The sequence below is a fragment of the Leopardus geoffroyi genome, chromosome A2 (assembly GCF_018350155.1).
Source record: "Leopardus geoffroyi isolate Oge1 chromosome A2, O.geoffroyi_Oge1_pat1.0, whole genome shotgun sequence".
Lineage (NCBI taxonomy): Eukaryota > Metazoa > Chordata > Mammalia > Carnivora > Felidae > Leopardus > Leopardus geoffroyi.
Window position 1 is genome coordinate 156,621,428 of NC_059331.1, and position 22,299 is coordinate 156,643,726.

The 22,299-nt window shown below is 38.9% G+C and overlaps 2 protein-coding genes across 3 annotated transcripts in view; both read left to right on the forward strand.

Moving 5' to 3' along the window:
• The window catches only part of LOC123606985 (serine protease 58-like), a 79,003-nt gene that overhangs the window by 32,324 nt on the left and 24,380 nt on the right, over positions 1 to 22,299 (forward strand). The window contains exon 5 of one of the 2 annotated variants that reach the window (XR_006716597.1): positions 18,843 to 18,919. Coding sequence is in view for 1 of the 2 variants with exons in the window: in XM_045495934.1 (XP_045351890.1) it covers positions 18,843 to 18,902 (60 nt within the window). In the remaining variant the exon portion in view is untranslated. Of the gene's footprint in view, positions 1 to 18,842; positions 19,234 to 22,299 lie in introns of those variants that run through there. The other variant, XM_045495934.1, reaches the window with a different exon arrangement.
• On the forward strand, positions 13,383 to 14,327 carry LOC123606983 (putative olfactory receptor 9A1). Its single transcript, XM_045495930.1, has one exon. It carries the CDS (start codon positions 13,383 to 13,385, stop codon positions 14,325 to 14,327), a length of 945 nt encoding a protein of 314 aa, XP_045351886.1.

The following is a 22,299-nucleotide window of genomic DNA, read 5'->3' on the forward strand; positions in this document are numbered from 1 at the left end:
GAACAACAGTCTCTTGTGATAACTATAGCCTCTGACAATGTAGATATAGGACAACCGTTCTTTAAAATAGGAGAAGAATGGGAAGAGCACATGCAAAGTATTTTTTAACAGTTTTCAGTAATGACAGTGGTGGAGATAGTATTAGCAGTATTATTCTAGGACTGTTGTGTGTGTAATGTAAGATAAAGACAATGAATAATTATGGAATATTCTAGTTCTGAAAATAATATAGAGGAGGTTAGGTAAAGCCTCTAGGGTCTTGTATTTAAATTGTATATATCAGGATGGACTCATTTTATATAAATGGGCCCATTTTATATGTCCCTAGGTGTAGGTTGCATTCTTGCAATATTATTTCCCAAGATGAGTAATAGGACTTCTTGGAGAAATGGCTCTTTCCAGGTCTGGGCAAGAAATCTGTAAGACGAGCTTGTAATATCACATCATAATGGGGATCAAAGATTACTGGGGTGATGTTAAAAGGTATCAGGAGCTGACTGGAGGAGACTTCTACTGGCCAAAGATGAGAGAGGGTACACTTCAAAAAAATACAATGGTTGCAACCATTGGAAATCTATCAAATATATTTAAATCCATGAGTTCATAATGGTGTTCCGAAAGCAGCCACCCTCAAAAGGTTACCTTCATTATTTGTCAGACCCAAGCCAGATCAAGGCTCTGGAACCAGCTACTAGTTACAGAAAGACATGCAGAGAACAGAAAGACATGTTTAACTGTGCCATGAAGATGGAGTCACCGTAATGTGGACTGTGGGAAACTCTACAGTAAAAACCCCGATTCTTCAACAAAGAGATTGGAAGAAAATTAAAGAGCTGTAGAGAGAATCTATAGATTAAAATAGACTAAAAAACATATGAAATAAAAATGTAGAATACTAACCTATAGTGTGTAGCACTTCAGACTGGCCTGATAAAATTGTTAAGAAGTGCAAGGAAGTGATTACTACAAGGTCTGGATTGCAGTCATTTTTGAGAATATGAGGATTGCAGTTGGAATGGGGCAATGGAAATGTTTCTGGGGTTGCTATCAAATCTCTATTTCTTGATCTGGGTAGTGGTTTATAAGGGTATTCACCTCATAATTTATTAAGCTATATGTATGTTCAGTGTGGTCTTTCTGTATTCATGTTTTATATTAAAATGAAATGATTAAAAAGGCCTTCTACGGTGCAGCCACTGTGGAAGTCAGTATGGAAATTCCTCAAAAAATTAAAAACAGAATTACCATATGATCCAGGAATTTTACAACTGGGCATTTACTTGAAGGAAATGAAAACACTACTTTGAAAAGACATATGTATCCCCGTGTTTATTGCAGCATTATTTGCAATAGCCAAGATATGGAAGCAGTCCAAGTGTCCACTGATCGGTGAATGGCTAATGAGGATGTGGTTATATATAGTGGAATATTACCCAGCCACAAAAAAAAGAATGGAATCTTTTGTTTGCAATGATGTGGATGGAGCTAGAGAGTATAATGCAAAGTGAAATAAGACAGTCAGAGAAAGACAAATACCATGTGATTTCACTCATATGTGGAATTTAAGAAACAAAACAAATGAAAAAGAAAAAAAGAGACAAACAGAAAAGTATTGTCCTAAATAGAGAACAAACTGGTGGTTACCAGAGGGGAGGTGGCTAGGGGGATGGGTGAAATAGATAAAGGGGATTAAGAGGATGCTTATCATGATGAGCACTGAAAAATGTGTAGAATTATTGAATAATTATATTGTATACCTGAAACCAGTGTAACACTGTGTGTTAATTATACTTGAATAAAAAATAATTGAAAAATGTCTTGTATATATTCTAATAGTTTTAATTTTTGGAGTTAGACATTTATATTTTTTAAACAAATGATTATTAATTTTGGGACAGGCAAAAGGTTAGTGATAACCTGCATTCTCTACAAATCATGAGCCTTAGGCAAGGATTAGCCTCTAAAGACTTATTTAGGAAGCTATAATCTGAGTAGAGCAAAAGTACAAGAAATTAGACAGAAAAGGATGATAAACAATGCAGTGTGATAAATACCATGCTGACTACTGTTTTGTGATGGGTCTTGGCTGTGCAGGATAATTGTGGTCAGGTTTTCTGGAGAAATTGTGCTCTGAAGAGTCCTTTGAAGTGAGATAGGGATAGGGAATTTGCTTGTCTCTTCTAAGTAGGGATTCTGGGAGTGGGGCTTGTTTGCCTAAGGAGGTGGTAGTTAGGACTGAACAAAAGATGGTAGAAACAAGTGAGGTTAAGAAATAATAGAGATCTAATGTTTTATTCCTATATAGATAATCGGTTGTTACAGTACAGTTTATTGAAAAATCAGGCCTTTCCACATTGATTTGAAATGTCATACTGTCTTATAAGGAGTACTTTTATTTCATGGGTCTATTTCTGAGCTCTCTATTTTATTTATATGATGTATTGGTTTATGCTTATAGTACAGACCCCATACAGATTTATAATAAATATTACTATTAGTAGGCCTTATCCAATCTCCTTTTTCATTAGAACTAATTTGGCTATTCTTGACTATCTCCAAACTCTTACATATGAGTTTAAAATAATTTTGCATTTGTGTGTAGATGTGTGTGTGTGTGTGTGTGTGTGTATGTGTGTGTGTGTGTGTCTATGTTATGAACAAATGTCCTGAGGATTTTAATTGACATTTCATTGACACTCCCAAATCATTTAATGAGGCCAGCATTACATTAATATAAAAACCATACAGAGCAACAAAAGTTTACAACATTATCTCTTATGAATGCAGGCACTGAAACCTCAACGCCATTTTAGCAAATCCCATCCAGCAACACATAAAAAGGATAACATATCACAAACAAGTAGATTTCATTCCAAGATATATGATTGTTTCAGGATTCAACAATTAATCAATATAATTAATCATATAAGTAGATTAAAAAAGAAAAAATATCATATTAGTATAGAAAGAGCCTTTGACAAATTCAACAACCATTCATTATAAAACTTTCAATATAGGGTACTAAAACAAAAACCCTACTGCTAACATCTTCTATAGTGGGGACAGACTGAATGCCTTCTCCCCTGCTAAGGTTGGGAACAAGGCAAGGATGTCCTCTCTCATTACTCCTATTTAATATTGTACTGGAAGTCCTAGCTAGTGTGGTTATGTGAGATAACAAAATAAAGGGCATATGGAATGTAAAAAAAGAAAAATTTGTCTTTATTCACAGATGACATGATTGTCTATGTAGAAGTCCCCTAAGAATCTACCAAAAAACCTCTTGAAAGTAATAAGTGATTTTAGCAAAGTCTCAGTATACAAAGTCATTATGCGAAAGTCAATTGTTTTCCTACGTATTAACAACAATTATAATTGAAATATAAGAAGTAATACAATTTTTAATAGCAACAAAGAAGTGAAATTCTTAGATATAAATCTAATTAAATGTGTTCAGAATCTGTAGTGGAAAACTATGAATCACCAATGAAAGCTCCAAGTAAATGCAAAAGTATACAATGAGTATGGATTGGAAGACTCAATATTGTTATGATGTTAATTCTTTCCAATTTCATTCTATACGTTAATTGCAATCCCAAATAAATTCTAGCAGGCTTTTATGTAGATATTGACAAAATGACTATACAATTTATAAGGAAATGCAAAGGAGTAGAATAGCCAAAGCAATTGTAAAAATTCAGAGGACTCATATTATCCGATTTCAAGGTTTTCCATGGAGTTACATTGATCAACACAGTATAGTATTGGAAAGACAATAGACAGATTAATGGAAGATAATAGAGAGCCCAGAAATAGACCTAAACAAATACAACTTATTTTTGACAAAGTTTCAAAGGAAATTCAATAAAGAAATGTTAATCTTTTCCAAAAATACTGCTGGAAAAAATTGGCTGTCTCTATGTGGTAAAATGAGCCTCAACACATACCTTGCACTTTACATAAAAATTATCTAAAAATACCTAACTGTAAATGCAAAACTATGAAACTTCTAGGAGAAAATCTGCATGACCTTGGGTTTGGTGGTGAGTTTTTAGATACAACACCGAAAGCATCATCCATGAAAGAAGAGAATGAAAAATTGAAGTTTGTCAAGTTGAAACGTTTTACTGTGCTAAAGTCACTGTGAATAGAATGAAAAGATTAGGCACAGACTGGTGCAAGTATTTGAAAACTCACAGATATGATAATTGATATGTGTATCCAGAATACATACATAAAAAATAAAACTTAGTTTTTTAATATCTGCTTTTGAGCTCTCTCAGGCTGTTGGAAGAATTTATCTCCTTTTTAAACTGTTTATTTATTTATTTTTGAGAGAGAGAAAGAGAGAGAGAGAGAGAGAGAATGTGAATGGGTGGGGGGCAGAGAAAGAGGGAGAGAGAGAATCCCAAGTAGGCTCCATGCTGTCAGCACAGAGCCTGACATGGGGCTCTATCTCGGGAACCATGAGATCATGACCTGAGCTTAAATCAAGGGATACTTAACCAACTGAGACACCCAGGTGCCCCCCAGAATAAAACATTTAAAACTTAACACTAAGAAACAAACAGCCCCCAAAATGGGGAAATGATCTGAACACATGCATGCCAGAGAAGATATAAGGATGGCAACTTAGAGTATGAAAAGATGTTTAACATCATTTATGATAGGTGAATGCAAATTAAAACAACAATGAGATACCACTATATACCTACTAGAATAGCTTAAAATTAAAAAAAAAAAACGATGACATTTCCACATGTTAGAGAGGATATATAAAAAATCAGAAATGCTCATTCATTGCTGCTTGAAATGCAGAATGTCACAACCACTTTGGAAGGCAGTTTGGCAACATCTTATAAAGTTAAAGATAGACTTAGCATACAACCCAGAAATTGTGCCTCCAAAATGAATGGAAAATTTACTTCCATACAAAACCTTGTGCACAAATGTTTATAGAAACTTTAGTCATAATTGGAAACGACCACAGTGTTTCTCAGTAGGTGAATAGATGAACAAACTATGATCCATCCATACAATGTGAATACTATTCAGCAATAAACAGGGATGAGCTAATAACTCACATAATAACATGAAAAAAATCTTAAATGCATTTTGCCAAAGGAAAGAAGCCAGAACAAAAGGCTACATGTTGTATGATTCAATTCTAATGACATTATGCAAAAAGGAAAAACTACAAGGGATGGAAAATAGATAAGTGGAGGGGCGCCTGGGTGGCGCAGTCGGTTGGGCGTCCGACTTCAGCCAGGTCACGATCTCGCTGTCTGTGAGTTCGAGCCCCGCATCAGGCTCTGGGCTGATGGCTCAGAGCCTGGAGCCTGTTTCCGATTCTGGGTCTCCCTCTCTCTCTGCCCCTCCCCCGTTCATGCTCTGTCTCTCTCTGTCCCAAAAATAAATAAACGTTGAAAAAAAAAATTAAAAAAAAAAAAAAAGAAAATAGATAAGTGGATACATATCTCTTTAGGAGAAGTAAGGGGACAGTGACTAGGGAAATGCAGGGAATTCGGGAGCAATGGAATGAATCTGTTTGGCACTATAGTGGTGGATACATTATTTTGTCAAACTCATAGGAGTTTACAGTATATAAAGTGAACTATAATGTATACAAATTGAAAAAAAATCAACCAGGAGTTTGGGGGATCCCAGGATGGAATGCAGACAAAAGAATTTACTGTGATATGAATGTGTGATACGGGCTTACTGAAGAGGTTGGTGTAAAAGGACCAAGGAAACTTTGGATATCAGCATAGTTCTAAGCAAGTCCTATGCAACTTTGGAAAACAGTATTTTGACTAAAAACTCCAGGGCTAAAGACCAAAAGAACTGTGTATAATCACTGTACTCTAACTGGCAATGCTGCTTCTGTAAAATAAATTTTCAACATAAATTAATCATAATTCAGAGGCATTTACAAATATGAAACAACACTGGAAATTAGAAAACTTAAACAACCCTCAGAATAGAAATGCACAAGAAAACAGATTGTGAAGAACTATTAAGTAAATTCAAGAAGTTGAAAAAAGTCAAAATCATTTCAACCAAAGACTGAATTACAGGCTACTCAAGGAGGACTATATTTTGTGAAAATAAGTGATATTGAGAAGAGGAAGCAAAGGACAACAATGACAACAAAAACCTAAAATAAAACAAAAAGCTAGAAATTATCAGAGAAAATGTGATCAATTAAAACAAATTAAAAAGACAAAATAATCAAACGAACCTTAAGAGGATCTTTGATTTAAAAAAAAAAGGTATAAATATATTGGGGAAAATTTTGGAAAATTTCAATATGGACTATACATTTTATATTACTGAATTAAGGTTAGTTTTCTCATATGTGATAATGGGATTCTTGTTATGTAGGAGAATGTCCTTATTCAACATAAAGTTTTTGCTCTGCACCGTGAGCATAGTAGGTACCATCACTAACCAGGATGCAGGTGAAGCATATGGGAAGCATCGTGATCCACAAGACAAAACCCCAGCAAGCCATTTTAGGCTACTCTTGCAGAAGAGTAGTGAATAGATGACATAAGTAGTCTCTGTGCTGTGCTCACCATCAATCAGTCAGATAAGGAATTGAAAAATCAACTCTGCTCTTTGGGTTTTAAAAGAGACACTGTGAAACGAATCCAAGGATTCCATCTAGCAAGCTGCTAGATGCCTCACTGCAAACCCCATCCCAGAGTTGCTCACATTATATTACATACACCCATGGTCCCTGTTAAATCAAGAGAAAGTGTAAGGACACCAAAGAATCTATGGCTCAATCTTTCCAGGACAGATTTTTTCCCAATTTTCAAGACACCCTTTCTTCCAATCCTAATGAGGTTATGGAAACTGAAAGATTTGGTATAGCCTATTCAAGTCAAGAGTTCTTTTTATTTTATTTTTTAAAATTTATTTAAATTCAAGTTAGTTAACATAAGGTGTAGTATTAGTTTCAGGGTAGAACCCAGTGACTCTTCACTTATTTATGACACTTGGTGCTCATTCCAACAAGTGCCCTCCTTAATACCCATTGCCCATCTAGCCCATCCTCCCACCCAACACCCCACCAGCAACCCTCTAGTTGTTCTCTGTATCTAAGAGTCTCTTATGGTTTGCCTCCCTCTCTGTTTTTATCATATTTTTTCTTCCCTATGTTCATCTGTTGTGTTTCATAAATTCCATATATGAGTGAAATCATATGATATTTGTCTTTCTCTGACTGACTTAGTGGAGGAAGAGATTGTTGTAGACGTTGGAGAAGGTAAAAATGAATTTGTTCTTAAAAGATTGTACCCACATTGTACTACTACCTTTTGTAGCTATTACCACTATCTTTTGGGCAGTTGAAATGTGTTTAGTCCGCATTGAGATGTGCTGTAAGTGTTAAAATATATTCAGTGGCTTAAATGAACAACTCAGGAAACAACAGATGTTGGCCAGGATGCGGAGAAAGAGGAACCCTTTTGCACTGTTGGTGGGAATGCAAACTGATGCAGCCACTGTAGAAAACAGTATGGAGGTTCCTCAAAAAATTAAAAATAGAACTACCCCATAACCCAGGAATTGCACTACTAGGTATTTATCCAGGGGATAAAAAAAATGGTAAATCAAAGGGCTACACGCATACCAATGTTTATAGCAACCCTACCAACAATAGCCAAAGTATGGAAAGAGCCCAAATGTCCATCGAGTGATGAATGGATAAAGAAGATGTGGTGTATATAATCAATGGAATATTGCTCAGTGATCAGAAAGAATGAAATCTTGCCATTTGTAACAATGTGGATGGAACTAGAGTATATTATGCTAAGTAAAGTAAGTCAGAGAAAGACAAATAGCAAGTCAAGCATTCTCAGGTTCTAACCCTCAGAACTCTATCCCCAGAAATGGGATATGGAAAATAGTTACCAAGGAAAAAGGTCTTTAGAAATTAATGGCAACTACTTCATTAAATATTAAATACTCCTTTAGCAGGGTCCTCCAGGCCCCAAGATTAGGAAAATATCTAATAATGACCTGATAAATTTTATTTTATAAATAACCTCATTTAAAAATTAAAAAAATTTTTTTTGATGTTTATTCATTTTTGAGAGAAAGAGAGACAGCATGTGAGCAGGGGAGGGGCAGAGAGAGAGGGAGACACAGAATCTGAAGCAGGCTGCAGGCTCTGAGCTGTCAGCACAGAGCCTGATGTGGAGCTCAAACCTATGAGCTGTGAGATCATGACCTGAGTCGAGGTCAGACACCCAACCAACTGAGCCACCTAGGCATCCCCTCATTTTAAAAATTTAAACCTGAGACAGGGTTGTTCCTCTGTAATGGTGGTGATGCTGGGGTAATTACTTTTTCCTAAACCAAGTTCCTAAAACCCAGAAGTCAACAATTAAATCACTTTAGAAGGGGAGAGTAAGAAAAAAAAAAAAAGAACTTTCTGTGGTTAATTTGTGATGGGAGGAGAGGCATGATTAAGTGGGTGGAGAGTTGCAGTGGAGAGTCCCTGCAGTGGAGTGTTGCAGTGGAGGGTCCCTGCCTGAGTGAAGGCGAATGCCATCTAGGAAGGAGATAATTGCTTTCATGCCTTACAAAGTTTTCAAGTGAGGAAATTAATTAGTCCCTTGTGAGCCAGTACAAAAAAAACTTTTCAGGTGCAGAAAAATGTTTTCCTAGTTTAGAGATGATTTCCAACACTTACACATGCTCAAAGATGGAGAAATCTCCACCTTACTGTCCAGTGTCAGTTGGAGACACCTCTTAATTAAGGGTTAAACAGCTATATATTTGCTAGAGATCGACATCCATAAGTCGTGTTTCTATGATGTGTTCATGTGTACGCATGCATGCACGTGCCCACACACTGGAGTGTAACCAGTCTATCCACCTCCAGTGCGACACCAGCAACTTTGATTAGATGGTAGCCCTGCTCTGTGAGATCTGTGTTACAGATTGTGAGGGGTGCCTCTTGTCCAATTATAGTGAAATGGCATTAACTTCGGAAGTGACCTAGCTTGGTTCCTTGAGCTATTTAGGACCTATTTATAACTGTTCTTTTTTCTACTTTCCTAATCCTGACCCTTTTTCCAAGCTCAGTCTAAACCAAGAAAACAGGATATTTTCCAAGGCTCTGTGATCTGAGCTATTCAAACAAGCATCCTCCCCATGACTCCCTAAGCAAAAGAGAGAGCTCAGAGAAGGCATTTCTCCTAAATCTGCCCTTTTTTCAACCCTTATTCCTCTCTCTTCACCAAAACACAGCCCTAGTTCATTCTTCCTATAGTCCACATTGGACCATGTTCACTCTATATGAATGCCCTAATAAGTCCAGGGCCAGTGGTGCCTGGGTGGCTCAGTCAGTGAAGCTTCTGATTCTTGGTTTTGGCTTAGGACACGATGTCATGGTTTGTGAGATTGAGCCCCACGGCAGGCTCTGCACTGACAGAGTCTGCTTGGAATTCTCTCTCTCCTCTCTTTCTCTCCCCCACCCCTCTCTCTTTCTCTCTCAAAATAAATAAATAAAAATTAAAGAGAATAAGTCCAGGGCCAGAAGATAGGGGAGAAAGCATCGGGGAGGACCAAGGTAACTGACAAGCAGACAACTAACCCTTCCTTTAAGATGCTACGGTTAAGTTCTAGAGAAAAGAAGAAATAAGTAGCCTGACTTTCTGTTTATGATCAACTGATCATCCATTTTCCCTTCCTCCCCTAACTATATTAAGAGGCATTATGAGAATACAAAAAAATAAGGTAATTAACAGGGGCAAAGAGAATGTGGAAAATGGTACAATGGATGATATTTTGTGAATTATTTTTGATGAGGGGAAGCAGAGAGAAGTGTTTCCAAAGTAACAAGACTATGTAATACAAATGAAGTTTTTGCAAAGGAAACAATAACAGCAGGCCCCCCCCGCCCCCCCAACAGTTGTGTTTCCTCAACAGAACTGTTAAAACGATCTACCATGGAAGGTGAGGGTGAGGAATTAAAATGGGGGTATTGGTTAAAAGTTTGTGTATACAGCCATTGGGCACCAAGAGTCCCTTGCATTTTCTGAGTAGCCAAGGAAATATCTGTTTCACAGGCAGGGTGCTGCTTATCTCACTTTGCCAAGGGCTGTCCCAGTTTTATTTTTTTATTAAAAAAATTTTTTTAACATTTATTCATCTTTGAGAGAGAGAGAGACAGAGCATGAGTGGAGAAGGGGCAGAGGGAGGGAGACACAAAATCTGAAGCAGGCTCCAGGCTTCTGAGCTGTCAGCACAGAGCCTGACATGGGGCTTGAACCCATGAGCTGCAAGATCATAACCCAAGCTGAAGTCGGACGCTCAACCTACTGAGCCACCCAGGCACCCCAGGGCTGTCCCAGTTTTAAAATGGCAAGTGCCACATCCTGGGAGCTCCCCGTGTCGGCTGGCTACCCAGGCTACCCAGTTCGCTCTATGGATCTTCCACCCCCCCCCCCCCCCAACAGCTGGAAGAGACAAGACTTTATTGTCATTAAGAAGAATTGAACTGGGAAAGTTCCAGATTTTAGGACCACAGATATAAAATGTATGGCTTAAAACAAATGACCTTGCAAGTGCCGCAAACACTGATTTCGCAGTTAAAACTAAACTTCAGCGAGTAGATGAATTTACAAGTATGGAATCTGTGAATGAGGAGGAATGACTATCATTCTCTTATTGATGGGTGTTTATTTTGTGTCAGTTGTTATAATGAATTAAACCGCTGTGAACATTTTTTTAAATTTTTATTAAAAAAATTTTTTTACACATTTATTTATTTTTGATAAAGACAGAGCACAAGTGGGGAAGGGGCAGAGAGAGAAGGAGACACAGAATCTGAAGCAGGCTCCAGGGTCTGAGCTGTCAGCACAGAGCTATTTGTTGGCCACTTGGTTTTTGGCAAGTGTCTTGGAATCATTTGCGGTGTTTTCTGCTTACGGGTCGCTCAACCTCTCGCGGGACTAATTGGAATGAGGTAGTGGCACAAAACAGAGCAGGGGTTGGCTGTTTAGGGCTCAGACTATCTGATGATTACCAGGACTTGAGGTCTGGGTACAAGGCAGCCTGGGTGTTAAGAAACTCCTGACTAGGAGATTCCAAGTTTGTAATGACCTACATCATTATGCAAAACTTGCCCATGTTCTAAAAACTTGATTAGCCTCAGGAGGGAAGGGTGAAAGTTTTTCTGGCTTTTCTTTGACTGCATCCCCAGGGTTTCTCTGAACTTCACAAATGTAGTTTCTTAGAGAATAACTCCCCTTGGGGACAGACAGTAGAAGGAAAGAAGGAGAGAGAGAGAGAGACAGAGGAGACAATAGGGCTTCCACAGGACTGTTATCACTGGACTTTTCCTTAAGTGCTCATATGAAGACAGTTTTCTCTTGCACTGAGAGTGAGGACAGCAGCAGCTTTCCCTGGGCCACAGAGCATGCTCTGCCCTAGTCAGGCAGGAGGTAGCCTGGGCTGATCCCTGGAGAGCTGTAGGATTTTCCAGGTCAGTCTCTTTCTCTAGAGGTGAGTGTCTGCTCGGGGCTCCCCTCTGCGAAGGAGAGTAAGAGAGGGTCAGCATGGGAAGTTCTGGGCTTCATTGCTGTCTAAAATGAGGACACCTTCCCTGGAGCATGAACAGTAGGCTAGGGGAGCCGCATAATGGAGGAGCTCAAATCAAATCCTCCCTCCACAGCAGAGAGCATATTCAGCTCTTTTCGGTACTTGTGATAGACACAGCTCTCTGCTATGACCTAAGACTCTGCTCTCTCATTTGTCCTTATTTCTTGTTTTTGTAATCTGGCCATTGTGTAGGGGATCTCCAGGGAGAGGACCACAGCTTGACCAGACAATGCCTTAGTAGAGAGTGAAGAGAGACTATTTTATAACAAGAGGAAAAGCAGATCAGGGTGGATAGTTTTTGCTCATTCACTGACATATTTGAACAAATGTTTTGAATAAATATTAAAAGAGCACATACTTACCCTGTGTCAGACTCTGTTCTTGGCACTGGAGATGTGAGAGTGAACAAGAAAGACAAAAGTGCTTCAATATCAGCTATTGATGAGAGCCAGTAAGAAGAAAATCCCACCAAATAAGAGGGTAAAATGTGAGGCATTTTTGCTGTTTTAGAGAGGATGATTGGAGAGGGCCCATGGGTTGGAGACATTTGAGCAATGACCTGCATGTGTGAGGGAAGGAGCCCAGATTTTCCGACCAGATCAGTGTGAGCCTTTTGGGTGTTTTCTGACACTTTTCCATATTTGTAGGTCTCTGGAGAAAACAGGAGGACACAGCAGATAATCTCTGGGGACTTCTCCAAGGTTCTCTATAGGATGCAGACCATGGCTGGTTGGAAATAGACACAGACTGCCTTTTGGGAGGTCTTATCTCCTTGCTGAAACTAGAGATTTGAGACATGGGGAAGGCAGAGGGTGTTGCTTGTTTTCTTGTCCCCTGGTGCCAGGGTGGAGATTATACAGGACAGATGGGAGTTGGGGATAAAAGTCCCAGCCCCCTCTTTACTTCTCTGGACCCCTACTCCCTGGTGTCCTCTGGTGGCAGAAGGAACAATCTCAGAGCTACAGGTTTCCAACTGGAAGCTAATGAGGTTCTTCCTACCAAGAAGAACAGTCGCCAAAATGAGAGACAGAGATGGCATTCATGATAAGAATAAGGAGGAAAAAAGTGGATAATCCACTTCAGGGAGTCAGCTCCCCAGAAGTCAGGGAAAGACTCCATGCTTTGTTTCAAAATAGCTGTTATCTTATGACAGTTTTCTGGGTAGACCCACCACCCTGCTGGCTGGCTCTACTGATGGGCTCAAATGATGATACAGGTAGCCGAAGCAAGAACTGTAAGTGAACAGAAGTTAAATGGAGCCCACATTCAGAGGAGATGAAGGAAATATGTAAACGTATCTGGGTGGGATTGGTAAGATTTTGTAGGACATGGACGTAAGAGGCAGAGAAGAAATCATAGGGCATTTAGGGTGGAAGCATTGGTGGCATAAATGAACACTCTGTAGTCAGGGAACTGGACAGGGTGGCAGGTCAGAGCAGAGATGGAGGCAGGATGATGATGAATTGAAAGACAAGAGTGCCTACAGGGGTGGGTGGGCTTTCAAGCCTAGGCTGTGGTGTTAGTGACTATTGCTCATCTTCTTGCATATATATGTTTATTTTCATATGTATTTTCTTCATAAAACATTCAACATCAACCTTGTACAGCAAATAGTGGAAGATGAACCCACTTGGTCATGATGCAGCCTAAGAGCAGAGATGATATTTCCTCCACCTGGGAATAGCTTTAGTCCTGTGAAATTAGAAGGATGTGAACTCTCCTTTGTTCCCTAGATTCCATAAAGAACAAGAGCACAGGACTAAATGTTGAAGAATTATTCTACCGCCACTGAATTTTATCTACTTGGCTTCCATGGCTCCAAAGAACTACACGATATTCTTTTTGCCACTTTCTTCTTTCTCTACTCAGTGACAGTCATGGGGAACATGGTCATCATTGTGATTGTCTGTGTTGATAAACGTCTGCAGTCCCCCATGTATTTCTTCCTTGGCCACCTCTCAGTCCTAGAGATCCTGATCACATCGGTTGCTGTCCCCTTAATGCTCTGGGGGCTGCTGCTTCCAGGGATGCAGGCAATGTCTTTGACAGCCTGTAGTGCACAATTATATTTGTACCTTTCTTTGGGTACGTCGGAGTTAGTATTAATTGGAGCAATGGCTGTGGACCGTTATGTGGCTGTCTGTAACCCTTTGAGGTACAACATCATTATGGACAGCCACACCTGCATCTGGGTGGTCATTGTGTCATGGGTGTTTGGGTTCCTATTTCAAATCTGGCCAGTCTATGCCACATTTCAGCTTACCTTCTGCAAATCAAATGTGATAGACCATTTTTTATGTGACCGAGGGCAACTGCTCAAACTATCCTGTGATGATAGCCTTTTCACAGAGTTTATCCTTTTTTTAATGGCTGTATTCATTATTGTTGGTTCTTTGATCCCTACAATCATCTCCTACACCTACATCATCTCTACTATCCTCAAGATCCCCTCAGCCTCGGGGCGGAGGAAAGCTTTCTCTACTTGTGCCTCTCACTTCACCTTTGTTGTGATTGGCTATGGTACCTGCTTGTTCCTCTATGTGAAACCCAAGCAAACACAGGCAGCTGAGTACAACAGGGTAGCATCACTGATGGTTTTAGTGGTGACCCCTTTCCTGAACCCATTCATCTTCACCCTCCGGAATGACAAATTCATAGAGGCCTTTCGAGATGTCATGAAACGCTGCTATCAACTCCTCAAGGATTAGCTGTGTCCTAAGGACAATAATGAACTCATCATCATGGACCTGAGTAATCTCAAAACACTAATTCAACCTGAAATGATCATTTTCATCATCAAATAGTTTGTGATGCACAAAGGAATTCTAAAAATTTTTCATAGGAATTTTAAAACATGGCTGGTTCTCCAATTTATAATTAGATGATTCCTACATGGGAGATCACATTATTATTTTTTAACTGGATATATATGTTTATACACTCTTCTATACTTATGATACATCTTACAATATAAATTTAACAGGTGTAAATGTACAAAATATGGGTTTTTTTTTAGAACTCTGAACTCTGACTGGGAAAAGCAAGGAAAAGCATAATTCACTCCATGGTCGCTGAGCTATGTGTTTGATTCTAGGTACTAGGGTCATTTTCCCATATTTTGTCCTGTGATTTGATGATATTTTCACTGCCTAAAGACCTTCTGTTTCTTCTGTAAGTGACCCCAAGTCCAACCTCATGTACAACCTTTTCCTGAGGTTCCTGCTCCAACGTTCAACGGGGACAGTACCTCCCTGTAGTTCTCAACCGACAGTTGTGAGAGTGAACTCACGCCATAGTCCTGACACCTCCCAACCTCAGGGCTAAATGTGTGTTAATTCAGGCACATCTACAATTGGTAGACTTTCTCAGAGTGAAGAGGGAGGGTTTTGGAAAGAAGTATTTTCTCATCTGTCATTGACTCTCATTATAACACCAGCCCCAAATGTGGGAGGGGAACTGGCTAGTTTTGGGAATTGAAGTGACAAGGGTGAGCTGATCTTGCTGTGTCCCTGGGCTGAAGCAGGTGTGCATGGAGGGCAGAAAAATGGCAGCTCCTGGTCACTTCTCCCCATAGTCCTCACATTGGTCAATCCTGACACAGGGCATTCCATCTCCCTTCTCTCTCAGTTACATTGCTAGGTTCCCTTCCTCCTCCCCCCCTCACAAGGACCAACTTTGCCAAGCTGTCTTCCAACTCTACAGTGAGTTTCCTTGTCCGCATCTCAATTCCTTTATTGTCCCATCCTGGCCTCTCTCTTTTCACACCACCATTGTCAATATTTCTGCCATTATTATGTGGCTAAGCAGGGGTCAAAAGACTGTGCACATGAAACTTCCTTCCCAACATTATACATGTATGTTGTGAACTCACTGAAGGGACTGGGAAAAAAGGATGTGACATACATAACTGAAAAATAGTGTTTTGACTGGAATCTGTAAGACTAAGAGTGGAACTGAGCATGATCATAATAGTATTGTTAATAAAGTTGTTTCCCACTGAGAGTATGAGTTAACAATTCTGCAATTGCTATACCTGTATACTACAGGTGAACAAATAAAGATAACAACTGGTGGGAGCCAGGTCTGTCACTGTGGATGGGTATGTTACAGAGAAGCAAGAGGAGAAGGCTAGAATTAGCCATGGGACACTGGATTCAAATTGGTGCATCAGTGTGCACACATATTAGAAGATTATATGTATGTAGGTGGGTTGATTAATATATGATATAAATAAATGATATGGAAAATGACTCTTCTTTTTCATAACTATTTTGGCTATTCTCTTGTCATTCTCTTTCCATATAAATTTTGGAGTCAGTTTGTAGATATCTACAAAATGCTTGCTGGGCTATTGATTGGGACTGTGTTCAATCTATAGTTAGATTATTAAAACCCTGAGATCTAGGACTCCTTGAATTTGTATGATTGTAAATTTTCTGCCTGACCATGGGGTTGAGTAGGGGTTCTTTGACGGTAAGAGGTCAATCCCTGTTCTTTCCTCCCTCTCACGTACTTGTTCTCTATGGCTCTTTTCAAATGTAGGCAAATATTTGTCTTTCTTCTGTGACATTAGGCTTGCTCCTGAATCTTTCACTGGCACACACCAGTGTGCCTTTACATTTTATACTTTATATTGTGTCAATACCATTGTACAGAAGTGTCTCGTAGGCTTTACAACTCCTCAGAGGCCATTTACCTGTATCAGGCCATCCTAGTCTACTGGAGTCCTCCTCCATTTTTCCTGCAACCTCCATCCCTCCAGTCCAACGAGCCAGTATTGTTTTTGAGCACTGTGCCTGATGTCATCTGTCCCTCTCAGGGGCACCACCAGTAGTCAGAAACTGTGTTCCTTATTATAGATTCGGAATCAGGGCCGCTGCCCCAACCCTGGAGATTTTCCTGTTCACATGCTGTATGTGAACACTTGCTTTTTTACCGAAACATTCATATAACTTGGTATTAAGAATTCTTAAGACTCCAAAGCAAGAGGGAACAGAAGCTTTATTCACAATCATAGCAGCATTCCTTACAATTGCCAAAAAGTGGAAGTGACCCAAAAGCCTCTCCACAGATGAGGGAACAGATGAATGTGTAAACAAAAGGTGGTATATGCGTACAATGGAATTTTATTCAGACTTAAAAACCAATGAAATTCTGATACATGCTGTCGTATAGATGACCCTTGAAAATATTGCTAAATGAAAGAAAGTGAATATAAAAGGGAAAATGTTGTATGTTTCCGTTTATGTGAGGTACCTAGAATAGTCCAGTTCCTAGAGACAGAAAGTAGAATAGTGAGCAGCAGGGGTTGGGGAAGGAGGAAATGGGAGTTACTAATTAATGGGGGCCAAGTGTCAGCTTAGGATGGTAAAGTGTTCTGGAGATGCAGGGTGGTGACGGTCGCACAACAATGTGAATGCACTTAATGCTACTGAATTGTACACTTAAGACGGTTAAAAATGGCAAAATTGTGTTATATATTTTTAAACACAATAGAAAAGAAAAAATATTAAATAATTTTAAATGATTTTTTATGATGAATCATCAGAGCTTTGATCCCCTCTTTGTTTTTTTTTCAATTTTTTTTAATTTTTTTAATTTTTTTCAATATATGAAGTTTATTGTCAAATTGGCTTCCATACAACACCCAGTGCTCATCCCAAAAGGTGCCCTCCTCAATACCCCTCACCCACCCTCCCCTCCCTCCCAGCCCCATCAACCCTCAGTTTGTTCTCATTTTTTAAGAGTCTCTTATGCTTTGGCTCTCTTCCACTCTAACCTCTTTTTTTTTTCCTTCCCCTCCCCCATGGGTTTCTGTTAAGTTTCTCAGGATCCACATAAGAGTGAAACCATATGGTATCTGTCTTTCTCTGTATGGCTTATTTCACTTAGCATCACACTCTCCAGTTCCATCCACGTTGCTACAAAGGGCCATATTTCGTTCTTTCTCATTGCCATGTAGTACTCCATTGTGTATATAAACCACAATTTCTTTATCCATTCATCAGTTGATGGACATTTAGGCTCTTTCCATAATTTGGCTATTGTTGAGAGTGGTGCTATAAACATTGGGGTACAAGTGCCCCTATGCATCAGTACTCCTGTATCCCTTGGGTAAATTCCTAGCAGTGCTATTGCTGGGTCATAGAGTAGGTCTATTTTTAATTTTCTGAGGAACCTCCACACTGTTTTCCAGAGTGGCTGCACCAATTTGCATTCCCACCAACAGTGCAAGAGGGTTCCCGTTTCTCCACATCCTCTCCAGCATCTATAGTCTCCTGATTTGTTCATTTTGGCCACTCTGACTGGTGTGAGGTGATATCTGAGTATGGTTTTGATTTGTATTTCCCTGATGAGGAGCGACATTGAGCATCCTTTCATGTGCCTGTTGGCCATCTGGATGTCTTCTTTAGAGAAGTGTCTATTCATGTCTTCTGCCCATTTCTTCACTAGATTATTTGTTTTTCGGGTGTGGAGTTTGGTGAGCTCTTTATAGATTTTGGATACTAGCCCTTTGTCCGATATGTCGTTTGCAAATATCTTTTCCCATTCCGTTGGTTGCCTTTTAGTTTTGTTGGTTGTTTCCTTTGCTGTGCAGAAGCTTTTTATCTTCATAAGGTCCCAGTAGTTCATTTTTGCTTTTAATTCCCTTGCCTTTGGGGATGTCAAGTAAGAAATTGCTACGGCTGAGGTCAGAGAGGTCTTTTCCTGCTTTCTCTCTAGGGTTTTGGTGGTTTCCTGTCTCACATTCATGTCCTTTATCCATTTTGAGTTTATTTTTGTGAATGGTGTGAGAAAATGGTGTAGTTTCAATCTTGTGCATGTTGCTGTCCAGTTCTCCCAGCACCATCTGTTAAAGAGACTGTCTTTTTTCCATTGGATATTCTTTCCTGCTTTGTCAAAGATTAGTTGGCCATACGTTTGTGGGTCTAGTTCTGGGGTTTCTATTCTATTCCATTGGTCTATGTGCCTGTTTTTATGCCAATACCCTTTGATCCCCTCTTTGATTCTCTTCACACTCTTCAGAGGTGACTGTGTTCAACTGTTTCTACTGGGATATATAAATAATATACCAACATTTTGTGATTTATCAAGTTGTTTTTTCTTTAATCACCTTATTTTTAAATTTTGATCAAATATTCATCCTGTTTTTTCTTCTTGTTTACCCCTACAGATACCATAAACCTAACAATAAATTATTCCTTGTGCTTTGTGCTCCATAGGTCTTCTTGCTTGGTGTGCTTCTAAGTTTTGATGGGGCAGATTTTCCAGCATCCCTCTAACAGAGAACTCATAAAAGGTAAGCTATTTTGGATGCTTTTATTCCAGCTTCATACTTCATTGTCACTTCGGTCAGATGAAAACACCCACACACCAGCCACTGGGGATGCCTTGGCTGCAAATCCCCCAGCATCTAATGTACCTCACCCTGGTGCCCAGACCCAAAGGCAGCTTGGATGAGCTTTGGGCACAGGCTATTGAACATGCCCAGAAACTCACCCGGAATCTGTAGGCCAAAGAGAGATCACAAATGTGAGCATTAGCTCTTTCCTTTGGGAAAGCTAAAGGGAGGTTTTCAGCACCTGGCCTGGTGCATTACATGATCTAGAAGACAAACAAGCTGAAGAATTCACCAAGAGAGGGCTCAAGAAACAAGTGTATCCATACAAGTCCTGAGAAAGGCTCTGAATCACTAGAATCACTCAGAATCAGTAGCCTAGCCTGGCTGATAGTAGGTCTTTTTCTCCTGAAGCCAGTCACTAATTTAATCTGATCCATTAATGAGGAATGAAATATTATTCAACCATAAAAAAGAAGAAAATCCTGTCATTTGCTAACAACATGAATAGCAAAATAGTAACATGGATAAATCTTGAGGGCATTATGCCAAGGGAAATAGATCAGACAGAGGAAGACAAATATTGTATATTTTCCCTTATATGTGGAATCTAAAAAAGCCAAACTCCTAGGAATAGAGAGTAGACTGGTGGTTACTAGGGGCTGGGGAATGAGGGAAATTTGGAGATGTTGCTTGTAACTCTTATATAACTCCCAGTTGTAAGATAGGTAAGTTTGTGGATCTAATGTACAGCATGGTGACTACAGAACTATGCTACATTGTATACTTGAAAGTTACTAATAGAATAGATATTAAATGTTCTCACCATGAAATAAAAAGTAATTTTGTGAGGGGACATATGTGCTAACTAAATTTATTTTGGTAATCAGTTCACAGCATATATGTATATCAAATTATTTGTATTTGCATAATTACATGAGGAAAAGTCTGGAAGTCAAGGTAGGTAACTGATTACCAACTGGGCTATTAGGAGTAGGAGTGAAAGAAGTATTTCTTATTGAATAACCTTTTATATTGTTTTGGTGTGTGTTTCATGAGAATGTATTACCAATGAAATTCTATATTATCAATTTAAAAATAAAAGCATAAGAGACTCTTAAAAACTGAGAACAAACTGAGGGTTGATGGGGGGTGGGAGGGAGGGGAGGGCGAGGGATGGGTATTGAGGAGGGCACCTTTTGGGATGAGCACTGGGTGTTGTATGGAAACCAATTTGACAATAAATTTCATATATTGAAAAAAAAAAAGATGTAAAATCATTCTGTGTCTTTCCAATGTCTTTGAGTCATACTAATTAAACTCTAGCTTTCAATTGCCAGGAAGGTTTGATTGTTTATGAGGATATCTCATTATTTTTAGCAAATGAGTATTTACTTAAGTCCAGATACTCTGTAAAGTTTCTGTTTAGCTGAAGGTAGAAAATGGGAGAACAGTAGGGGAGGAGGGATGGAGTTTCACATTTTTCTACTTGGGCCTTTGGTTACTTTGTCATGACATTCAGGGGTTCTTCAGATATTGAGCACACGTATCCGATATTATCTTACATGCACATTGGAAATACCTTTTATCAGTCTAGTTTTTCTATTCGTTAAAAAAAATTCAATTCCAGCATGGCTAACGTGCAGCGTTATGTTTCAGGTGTACAATATAGCGATTCAACAGTTCTATACATTACTCAGTGCTCATGAAGGTTAAGTGTGCTCTCAATCCCCATCCCCTATTTCACCCATCCCCCTACCCACCTCCCCTTAGGTAGCCATGTTTGTTCCCTATAGTTAATAGTGTATTTGTTGGTTTGTCTAATTTTTCTTCGTTTATTTCTTACATTCCATATATGAGTGAAATCATATGGTAATTGTCTTTCTCTAACTTATTTCACTTAGTATAATACATTTTAGACTTTAGATCCATCCATACTGTTGCAAATGGCAACATTTCATTCTTCTTATGGCTGAGTAATATTTCATTATATATATTGAATATATATATATATACACACATTATATACACATGTATACATACACATGCATATATATATATATATATTTATATATACCACTTTTCTTTATCCATTTGCTTATCGATGGACATTTGGGTTGTTTATGTAGTTATGTAGTTTGGCTATTTCAGTAATGCTATAATAAACATAGGGGTGCATATATCTTTTTGAATTAGTGTTTTTGTATTCTTTGGGTAAATACCTAGTAGTGGAATTACTGGGTTATATGGCAATTCTATCTTTAATTTTTTGAGGAACCTCCGTACTGTTTCCGCAGTGGCTGCACCAGTTTGCATTCTCACCAACAGTGTGAGAGGGTTCCTTTTTCTCCACATCCTTACCAACTCCTTACCAACAATTCAGTAGGTTGTCTTTGTTTTCTTGTGTTTCTGATTTTAGCCATTCTGACAGGTGTGAGGTGATAGCTCATTGTAGTTTTGATTTGAATTTCCCTGATGATGAGTGATGTTGAGCATCTTTTCATGTGTCTGTTGACCATCCATATGTTTTCTTTGGAGAAATGTCTGTTAATGTCTTCTGCCCATTTTTAATTTTGTTTTTTGGGTGTTGTATCAGTTCTGTATACATTTTGGAAAGTAACCCTTTATTGGGTATGTCATTGCAAATATCTTCTCCCATTCAGTAGGTTGTCTTTTTGCTTTGTTGAGTGTTTCCTTTGCTATGCAGAAGCTTTTCATTTCAGTATAGTCCCAATTCTTTATTTTTGCTTTTGTTTTCCTTGCTTCCGGAGACACATCTGGAAAAATGTTTCCACTGATGTCACAGAAATGACTGCCTGTGCTCTCTCCTAGGATGTTTATGGTTTCAGGTTTCACATTTTGGTGTTTTACCCATTCTGAGTTTATTTTTGTTTATGGTGTAAGAAAGTGGTCCAGTTTCATTCATTCTTTTTGCATGTTGCTGCCCAGTTTTCCCAATGCCATTTGTTGAAGAGACCGTCTTTCCCATTCATGTTCTTGCCTCTTGTGTCAAAGATTAATTGACCTGTAAGTGTTGGTTTATTTCTTGTCTCTCTATTGTGTTTCCTTGATTATGAGCCTGTTTTTGTGCCAGTATTGTACTGCTTTGATCACTACAGCTTTGTAGTATATCTTGAAATCTGAGATTGTGTTAATACCTCCAGTTTTCTTCTTTTTTTCAACATTACTTGGGCTATTGAGGGTCTTTTGTGGTTCCATATAATTTTTAAGATTATTTGTTCTAGTTCCATGAAACACGCTGTTGGTATTTTGGTAGGGATTGCAGTAAAGCTGTAGATGGCTTTGGGTTGTATGGACATTTTAATAATATTTATTCTCCC